The sequence below is a fragment of the Mauremys reevesii genome, linkage group 1, assembly GCF_016161935.1.
Source record: "Mauremys reevesii isolate NIE-2019 linkage group 1, ASM1616193v1, whole genome shotgun sequence".
Taxonomy (NCBI): Eukaryota; Metazoa; Chordata; order Testudines; family Geoemydidae; genus Mauremys; species Mauremys reevesii.
In genome coordinates this window covers 120393637-120404072 of record NC_052623.1, presented here as the reverse complement: position 1 = coordinate 120404072, position 10436 = coordinate 120393637, and the positions used below count along the sequence as shown (strand labels likewise).

Here is a 10436-nt window from a genome sequence, read left to right as displayed (position 1 = left end):
GTGAGGAATGGTGTCCCTAGCCTCTGTTTGTCAGAGGGTGGAGATGGATGGCAGGAGAGAGATCACTTGATCATTGCCTGTTAGGTTCACTCCCTCTAGGGCACCTGGCACTGGCCACTGTCGGTAGACAGATACTGGGCTAGATGGACCTTTGGTTTGACCCAGTGTGGCTGCTGTTATGTTCTAACCTAAATGAACCCAAAGTTATGGAGACAGATATGAGTCAAGGAAGCCAGCAGAGTATCAAAAACCTGGAAAATTCTCTGACTGGATGGGCTCAGGCGTTTAGTCACAAGCTGAGGTGGTTCAAAAAGTTTTGGATTTTTTTTTAAGCAGAAATTTTTTATTATTTCTTTAAACAATCAAACACAGCAAGCAGCAGATATTTGGCCACATATTTCCCTTCCGAAACCCCAAACCATATTCAGGTTATGGCAGACTAATTTCAGCTTTTCAATTAAAAAAAACCACAACAAATTTTGAAGGAAAGCAGACATTGTCCGTGATTTTTTTCTGCTTTTTAAAAACCCCTAGTTTTTGATTCAGAAACAGTTTTGACGGCACATATTTGTACAACCCTTTTAATGCGCTTTATTGCCTTTTAGCACTAGCTGATGCTGAGAACCAGTGATACCTTGTAAAGAAGTTTTCTCAAAACTGGATTTGTGCCGAGATGCAGAAGGGCCGCCCATGGGTGTGGAGCAAGTGGGGCAATTTGCGCCAGGCCCCACAGGGGCCCCCACGAGAATATAGTATTATAATTCTTTTTTATGGAAGGGGCCCCTGAAATTGCTTTGCCCCAGGACCCCTGAATCCTCTGGGCAGCCCTGGCTTTCACTGCAGAATCATCCACGCACTGGGATGATCCTTTCTGGGCTGTTCAAACCATGTTTAAGGCCAAATTTTTATCACCAACAAAGTGCAAAGTAGCTGCAAGGTACCTGAGGTTCTGACCTTGGGTATTTTTTTAAAAAGGTGCTTACCTGTTTTACTGATAACATTCTCAGTTATTAGAATTTTAAAATCAAAATCACTCTTCATGCTTTTCTGATTTTTCTTACCTTTTGTATTTCAATCTGCTTGGACAGCAAAACCAGCCTGTGTATAGTCTGTGTATAGTCAATTTCACTCTCTGGTTCTCATTCCCCAGCACAATGCTATTGTGTTTGGGTTTCCATCACTGCAGGAGAAATTTTGACTTAAAAAATGGTTTTAATTAAATGTAAAAAGTAATTCATTAAAGCATTTCTATTCATATCAGTCTTTTAAAAAACCCTACATCAACGACCTCTCATTCATAAACCGTGCATATTGGGCCTAAACAATTTGACAGTGACATTTAGGCATGGAGCTATATGTTCCCCCCTGCTAATGTGGTCAGAGGGGAGCAGAAGCTGGTAGACCTAAATCTGGAGGACACAGAAAGGACACTGAATCTGCAATGTCCTCTTCTCTCCCCTCTGCACCTACAGAAACTCTCCAATCTGTGACATTTGGACTCCATGAGTCATTAAAAGATCAAGGTTAGCGATCTCTGCTCAAGAGATGAGACTCCAGTGAGCTGAAGCTTTTCTTTCCCTGCAAACCACCAGGATCTACTGTGCCCAGGGGCTGTGCCTCTTGTCTCATCCAGGAATTCCCATGTATCTCAGGGAAGCATTCCAAGGAACCTTGAGGAGTTTCCTGAGTTGCCAGTTCCCTTCTGAATGCTTTTTATTTTAAGAGTGTAGGCAGGGCAGGATTAAGACCTTTAGAGGCCCTGAGCACTGAAAAGAGTATGGTGCCCCCCCATATGTAATTCAAAATAAAAACAATACTATACCGTAAAATAAAATTTTATTTTTAGAAATGACACAAAATTTACATGTATGCTGAAATTAAAATAGCTTCTTTCTAGATTTTCTGATTGCAAAGTTCATCGAAGCTGACTCAACGAAGTGTGTCCACTTCCATACACAATAGGGAAAGTGAATCAAGTCTGTCCTGACACATTGTTGTTCTCTGAGGGTTTTTTATTCTTTTCAGTTGAGAAAAAGAGCATTCTGTGGAGCAGTTAGTAATCATCAATGTTAGAAAAATACATAGTGAGATCTCTACATTTGGAAATACACATTGTATTCCGTCTTTCAGTATTGTGTCATGAAGATCAATGTGACTGAATTTCATTTTTCCTGTTTCATTAAACTTTGCGCGCATATAACAGTGGAACTGCTGTACTTCTCCGCAGAGATTCATATTCAAGTCAACAGGGCATGAGTCAACTAGCTTTTGGGAACCTTGTGAATATTGTTCATCAGATAAGTCCATATCGTTTAGAAAAGAAAATCTATTTGATACTTCTTTGTACACTTCACCTCTCCTCTTCATATGAGCTTCAAGTGTATCAATTATAGCGTAGTAAGTAGATACGTGAAATTTGTCTCTAGGATTCAATGCTGTTTCTGTTGCACTGCTATCATGTGCTTGTTTTTTCCTGATTCACTTGCAGGACTGGGCTTCTTTGTAGTTAGTATCAGGCAAGGTATCTTTTGATATGTCTTCAAATCTTTTGAAATCATTCCTCAAAGTGTGTAAGTGGTCTGCTAATGATTGACAGAGGTCTGCTCATGTTTTCAAATCCAATTCTTTTTCTTGGAGAGCTTGACTTGTGTGGTAAAAGTGTTGTAAAATTTCATTGCACATGGTCAACACGAATACAAACTCTAGTTCTTGCATCTTGTTTGCAATGTTTTCTGCCTCTCGTATAGTTTCTCCCTTTTGTGATTGGTCTTCGGCTATACTTTCTAACGCATCCACAATCTTTGAGTAGGACTCCAGAATTGCACTTGTTGCCACTGCAAGTGCCTCCCAGCGAGTATTAGAAAGAGATTTCAACACACAGTCATTGCCCAAATATGTTTTAAGAACTGCCCATCGGTGTGTTGAGGCAGAGAAAAATGTATAAAGTAACTGGACTGTTGAGAAAAACCATACTGCCACTGGACAACAATCAACAGCACTGCGGCCAACAAGATTGAGAGAGTGTGCAGCACATGGTATGAATATGGCATATTTGTTCTATTCTAAAAGTTTCTTCTGTATTCCTTGATAACGCCCTGACATGTTGGCAGCGTTGTCATAAGATTGACCTCTGCACTTTGAGAAATCTATTTTGCAAACTTGGCACAGATAATGCAGTACTTGATTTGCCATTTCTTTACCAGTGTGGCTTTTCAAATTGAGGAATGCTCAACTGGTTTTCCATCTGTGGGAGACACATATCTTAGTACAATACTCAATTGATCAATATGTGAAAGATCAGGTGTAGAGTCGACAGATAAACTGAAGTACCCAGCAATACTTATTTCATCCACAACAGCTGAACAAACTTTGCCACTCATTAGATCAATGAGTTCATCACATATTGTCTTGGATAAGTATGATGGGTTACCTTTGCCAGCATTCCCATATTTTGAGATATGGCCTGCTAAAAATGGGTCAAACTGAGCCACAAGTTTCAACAATCCCAAGAAATTTCCATTCTGCAATGATCCAAATGTGTCATTTGATCCCCGGAAAGGCAGATCATGTTCAGCTAATGTTTGAATAACAGCTATAACACGCTGCAAGACATGTTGCCAGTATTCATGCTCCCCTTTAATTTGTTCTTCCAATTTTTGTGTCAATCCAAAGCCCTGTCTTCGATTTAAATATGTCAACATTGAATCTCTGTGAGTCGTGCTATTTTCATGTTGTTCAATTAAAACAGTATTCCGCTAGTCACTAAATCCATCTTCAGCAAACCGGGATGTTGAAGATTTTATATGCAAAAAGTTTGCAAACAGAACACAGACCCTGTTGATGGTGAATACAGTAGCCATTCTCGAATGTATTTCGCACCATTCACTTTCATGCCAAAAAATATTATTTGTGGCCGCTATCATGTTTGTTTGCCATTGGTAAAAGTCTAATGTGATTTCTCAAATGGCCCAGTGTGGTGGTGACAGTCATTTGGTCCACGATCTATCCAGTAAGGTACATCATCAGTACTGAAATCAACCCACATACCAGGATCTTTTCTCCTATTATTTACAGCATGAGCAGGTTCTGTCTCTGACACATCCACACCTTCTAGAACACTGTCTGTTTTACCACCAGGAGTAGGATGATCAGTTACAGTCTCTGACACATCCACATGTTCTGGAATGGTGTTTGTTTCACCGATAGAAGACGGGTCAGTCTCTGAAACACCTACAGGTTTTGGAACGATGTCTGTGCTACTGAGAGAAGATGTTGCTTCTGATGGATCCGCTTTGAAAAATGATGTCATCTTTGTAAGATTTTGGAAAATTTCACTAGTTTTTTGTTTCTTTTCTTCTGCCAGTTTATGTTTCTGTGCTCCAATCAGTTGGTTATGTTTCATCCTGCCCCTTATCTCAGTTATTTGAACTTAAACAAAAAATTACACAATGTACACTATTTTTATGTATATATATAATATATATAAGAAAGAAAAAACAAATCAAGTACGTATAACTCAGAAGACTATATCAATAATAAAACATACATTTATTGTAATATATGACAGGATCTGATTTCCTTGCATTATTTCGATCTACGTTAGTAGGACGCCTCCCCTGGTTTAGCTGGGGAAAAGTAATAAACAGAGAACAGAAAAACGGGCGAACAGTGTGTAGTGGAGTGTAAGGAAGTCTAACAAAGTTCTGATTTGTCCCATGATGACTTCTTTGATGTTTTTTTGAAATATCAAATTTAAAAAAAAAATCTCATTTTTTTTGGTGCCCCCTGCTTTGCTGGTGCCCTAAGCATGTGCTTAGTGTGCCTATTGGGTAATCCAGCCCTGAGTGTAGGGTTTGGCCTTTAATTTTCACCTGCAGGATTAGATTTTCCATATGAAAAACCTGCTGTGTCGAGCACACAGTTTTGGTGGGGGTCAGAGAGGTGTGTACAGGTAGGGGGTTTGGCAGGCAAGCAACATTCCTCCCTCTCCTTTCAACTACCCCTTTGTGTGAGAAGTAGGGCTGGCTAGTAAACTAGTAGGTATGAGTGAGAGGGATGCGTCATGCTGGGCTCTTTCTGGGAGGTCTTCCGGGACTTGTGGGAGTTTACAAACACTCAGATAAAACACTGACTTTTGTAAAATGCCAGGTAGACTGGAGACACAGAGTCTTATTTGCACTTTTGCCTCGTTTTACTAATATCCTAGCACTGAACAGAGTGGTCAAACACGCAACTCTCTCCCCCATCGCCCTCTGGGATAAAATGTAATCTTCAAGAATCCATGCAGGTACTACAATGACAAAGTCTAACTGGACTAACACGGTGAAATGGTATGTTTAGGCTTAATGTGCAAACTCCTTAGTAACTTTATTTTATTTTCCAGTAGCACCAAGAATGTGTTAGGTGCTTTCTACATAGAAAAGAACACTCGGGCCCTTTCCCTAAGGACTTAGGTCCTATCCTGACGAAGACTTTGGCTGCAGACAAACATTCAACTTTAAGCACTAGAATCTGTGCCAGCTTTGTAGAACCTGTAAATCTGTGTAAGCATTAGGGCATAAAAGGACGAAGCACTCACAATGGTGTAAATTAAGAAATCTCTTGTCAATATGTCTGGGTAAAATATACACTTGTAAATTTTGCATAATGTCAGGCCCTGATCCTGTAATTGCATTTATGCAGCCCAATCCCTTCACTGAAGTCCCACTGAAGTCAATGGGTCTTTGCAAGGACCAGGGGTTCTGTCCATGCAGATGTAGTATGATCCAGGCCTAAATTTGCTGTTTCTCTTGTTATGCTTTAGGTAAAACAGAAATACTAAACTTTGAAGATAATTTTTAAACTCTTACTCAACAGGTTCATTATTTTTTTTTAATATTTCCATGAAGAAAATCTTGAATTTACCATAAACTTAAATCAAATACTTGAAACTATGTTTATGGAATATAAAAGTTTTAAAGGCAAAAGAGACAGGTGCTGACAGCAAGTGTAACTCAACATTCTTGCAGCTAGGTAGCATTTTTTATTATTGTATATAGTGATGTTAACTTTGCTGTTTTGATATGGCAAAGAACTTCATTAAGAGCTCAATCCTGCAAAGATTTGTGCATGTAAGCAGTTCAAATGAAGTCAATGAGACGACTCATGTGAACAAATGTATGCCCTTTTGCAGGAATGGGGCCTAAACCAGAATTATGGATGTGTCAGTAATGGATTTGCTAAAATCACCCTTACAGGCTTGTAAGGCCTGATTCTGGAAGCTATTGTTTGCCTTCTACTTCTGTTAAAGTCATTGGGATGCAGGATGTTTTGGAGGTGGTTCAGTGGTTGGAAGGCATCGCTTCTACATAGCATGAAGGTCTCAGGGTAGATTAATGCAGATTGAATGCTTTTTTGTTTTTAGCAAATCCATTGCGATACCACTCTTTACCCTTTACTGATAGCCAACTGGAACCATGTTGGTGGTGTAACAATGGCGATTTTGAATAATTCGTTTTTTTACAGGGAACAATAAAAACCTAGAAATGTACAGGTAAGGGTGTTAATAGATCATGTTTCCTAGATGCCCTTTGGTCACTTAGTAGAAGTAGCATAACTACACATACAAGAAACATTTTCACAGTCTGAGCAACCCAGCCAACCTTTGTGGTCCCTGAATCAGCGCTGCCGGTGGCACTCAAGGGGTTAATTTCTTTGATCCTTCCATTATGCTGAAGAATATTGAGTTAGGCTGATGAAAAGGTATCACTTATAACAAATAATAATGCTTCTCACTTATATGGTGTTTTGCGTGTTCAAAGTGCAAATACCCTTATTAATACTGAGGTATCCCTTACTGCTGCAGAAAATTGTGAGCCCTTTCACCTTTAACTGTGTATTCCTCGGCTTTTCTTCTTCTCCTTCTTCCTCTAGCCTTTGGGATTTGCTCTAGACTCTGCTGGACTGTTTCCATATCTAGCTCTGTGCCTAACACGCGCATGGAGCGTGTATTGTTACTAGGGGTGGGTGGTGGGTGTAATGTATGCGTGTCTCCAGCCATCGCCTGGGCACTAAGGCAGGGCAGGGAGTTTAGCAGCGCTGAGTGAGGCCGGAGTTAGTTATCTATTGTTCTCTGCCACACCCCTGTTGAATATATTGAGCTGGGCGCTTAGACACACACACGGCGGCTGGGAGAGGAGCGAGGATTTTTTTTTCCCAGAAGTGCTTTGGGGTGTTGTGTGTTTCCGCTGGTTTTTCCTGCCGGAGAAGGAAAGGGGGAGCTGTTTTCTCTCTGCCCACAATCTATTTTGTATCCCTTTTCTCCTCCTCCCTGGGTTATCTTTGTCTCACTCCCTCAACTCAGCCCAGCAGCGCTGCAGGTCGGGAGCCCCCCTGCCAGTGCCTTGTGCCCCGGGTGCAGGAGCCCAGCAGCCCCCGCAGAGGAAGAGGAAGCCCGAAGGGACCCGCGGAGCTCTCGTTGTTAGCGCGCTGGGTGGCTGCGAGCCCCCTATGCCGGAGCGGGGCTGCTGGAGTTTGGCTCGCGCCGGGTGTGTAATGCCCGTGCCCGGGCGTGCAGGGGAGAGACCGGCTGGGAGCCGCCGCCGCCGCCACCTCAACATGGTGTAAATCCGCTTCCGACACCGACTCGCAGCACCCGCCGAAGAGAGGCTGGGAGAGCGGGGAGGAAAAAGCCACCCAACCCCACTCCCTCGCCGGGAAACAAACCAGCGCCCACAGCAGCCTGCCCCCCTCCCCAGGCCAGCCGGCCGGCCGGCCGCCCCATGCAGCAGAGGCGCACCCCGGCTGAAGCGGGCAGGAGGAGGTAGAGCAGCTCTTGCAATTCCCAGGTTTTGATTAACACCTCCCCCCGAAAAAAAAGAAAGAAAGAAAAGACGGGAAGATGGCGAACGATTCTCCTGCAAAAAGTCTGGTGGACATCGACCTTTCCTCCCTGCGGGTGAGTGCGCGGCGCTGCCCCCCACCGCACACAAAGGGGGCAGCGCTCCCCTCGCCTGGCTCCTGGAAGGGCTTTTGTTACTGCGAGCACAGAGAGCGTCGGGCTGGGCTGGGCTGGGCTGGGCTGGGGGTGGATGGGTGGGAAGGGGCTGCTGGGTTTGCAGTCAGCTTTGGGGGCAGCTGCCGCCCAGGAGGGGCACTTTGTTGGCCAGTCTGCCTGCTCCCTTGCCCCGACCCCCCGGAGTGGGAGCTACTTGGGGGTGTTTGAGGTGGGGGGGAGAGTTCAGCCCTGGGCTGCTTTCCTTTGTTTGCATGTATTGGCATGTGCATGGAAAAACAGGGCGCAACAGCTGCACAGCCAACATCCTCTCTAGCTCCAGACCCCGTTTTACAAGACTCTCTGCCATTAGCGAGTGCTTTCAAAAATGTAACCCTACTTCTCTCCCCCCGCCCCTCTTTTTTCTTTGTAGGACCCAGCTGGGATTTTTGAGCTGGTGGAAGTAGTTGGTAATGGCACATATGGGCAAGTCTATAAGGTTTGTGTCAGAATTTTTCTCCTTTATCTTTTTGCACAGCACCTACTTCCCTGCTTTGTTTACTGCACATCTGATGGCAGGTCACCCTATTCTGCATACAAAAGTTAAGCACAATTAAAAAAAAAAATCATCTTGTTGTTTGTGACCAACTGGCATTTACCTTTCCAGATGACACTATTGGTGTTTAGAAAAGGGGCATAAATTACTTTCTCAGAGTTACCTATCCTGGCAGGGTCTAAGATCTTCCTGATTTATTTTATAGGATATAGAACAAAACAAAAGATCACTCCAAGGTACTGTGGTTATGGGGTCCATATAAGTAGGTGTGTGCTAATTGAAAAATCAAATATGTTTTAATGGTAGGTAGTGCTTTTGTGTTTTCTTTAAAGAAAGCATTTAAAATTACTTACTTAAAATTGTGACCAATTTTCTTTGCTGAAAACCTTTCAAAATGCTTAAGATGCAAAGTCTAGGCTAAGTGGTGCTGCATCATATGCTACTCTTATGCACAATATACAGGGCATGGGTGATGGGGGCAACCATAGCTGGACAGATTATTTGTCTGAAGATAGTAAAATCAGAATTCCTAGAATAACCTGTTTGACAAGGGTATGATTTAAAAAAAAGCAAAGTAGGATAGTGAGAAATAAGAGATTGCCCATGTGGGTGTGAAAACAGTGTACTTTATACAGTGTTCAGTAAATGGAACAAGCAAATGTGAGATTGCATGACTTTGCAAGGAGTAGCAGTTATCACTATGGTTAATAGTTATCAACCATACAGCTTAGTAAAGAGGTTAAGGATTGAAGAAGTCAGTAATTATTACGTACAGATATAAGGGGATGGGGCGGGGGGTGGTGGTTGTAGTTGGCTATAACAGAACATGGTTTTCTTTTATTAATAAGAGAATTTACCACTATCAAACTACCATTACATGTCTCTAAATAAGCCATTTTGGTATGTCTTCTGCAAACATTTAGGTTTGTTTTAAGAGGGTGAACTTCATCCCTCTTGGATGATGGAGAAACAGCATGCGTCTCCTCGCTATACAAGTCAAATTTTAAAAGTAGAAATGAAGTAATTTGACTGTTTCTGTGTGCTAAAGGTAGAAAACCATATGGCTCAACAGGCCTGAGTTAGATAGGAAGATTGATTAGAGGCTGACCTTTGACACCTCCCTCAGGCTAACCCATTTAATAATTACTTTTCTGTAATCTTTGTGCCTACAAAGTTTGCATCACCTGAGCCCTCCTTAAAAGAAAAAGGGTGTGTGTATGACTTTAAACTCTCCTATTAATTATTGCAGTTGTTACATTGTTAACTGAGTTACCTGATAATACTTTTGAATTAATTAGTGCATTCCTTGTTGGGTTAACTGTCTGACAATAGGAGATGTAAATTTCATTTTGGTTAAGTACTTAGTTTTTAAAATAGGTTGCTCTAAGCTGAACAAATATGTTTACCAATTTGAAAGAATAGAAAATCATGCTAGGTTTAAGTGGCAATCACTTTACTCTGACTGACAACACACAAGCTAACAGACATTTGTCTATCTGAGCTCTGGTTTCAACATAGGTGGTATTTTTTTTTCTGTATTAGAAAGTGATAAAATATCTCTCCCTTCCCCCAGTTAATATTTTGAGAAAAGCTGATTGGGTACTGCAGTTCAGAAGTTAATTAAATGCTGATTTGTTATAGAAAGAAACCCCTCTGACATCAGCTTGGTGCTTGTGTAAGTGGTGTACTAAAGTAACCACACCACGCTTGCCCAAAACATGAACATGTCATAAGGTTTTTTTTTGTTTTTAACAACCATGGGCGCGATTCTGAGTTTCTTGTCCAGTTGAGTTTTGGGTGTGAAGGGAATGCAACATTGGGCTGTAAAGCAATATTTAATTTTCCTTCAGCTCTACTCTTTTTTTGAGGGGGAAATCCCATATCATCCAAAGATGAGAACTTGATTTT

At 41.9% G+C, this 10436-nt stretch overlaps 1 protein-coding gene across 11 annotated transcripts in view; it reads left to right on the top strand.

Moving 5' to 3' along the window:
* Window positions 1-7087: 7087 nt before the first annotated feature.
* Window positions 7088-10436, top strand: part of MAP4K4 (mitogen-activated protein kinase kinase kinase kinase 4) — a 237996-nt gene continuing 234647 nt past the window's right edge. For 5 of the 11 annotated variants that reach the window (XM_039531398.1, XM_039531390.1, XM_039531373.1 and 2 more), the window contains exons 1-2: window positions 7090-7936; window positions 8406-8471. In XM_039531398.1, the coding sequence (XP_039387332.1) occupies window positions 7880-7936; window positions 8406-8471 (123 nt within the window). In that variant the 5' untranslated portion in view covers window positions 7090-7879. Of the gene's footprint in view, window positions 7937-8405; window positions 8472-10436 lie in introns of all 11 variants that reach the window. The other 6 variants (XM_039531327.1, XM_039531333.1, XM_039531317.1 and 3 more) reach the window with 2 other exon arrangements.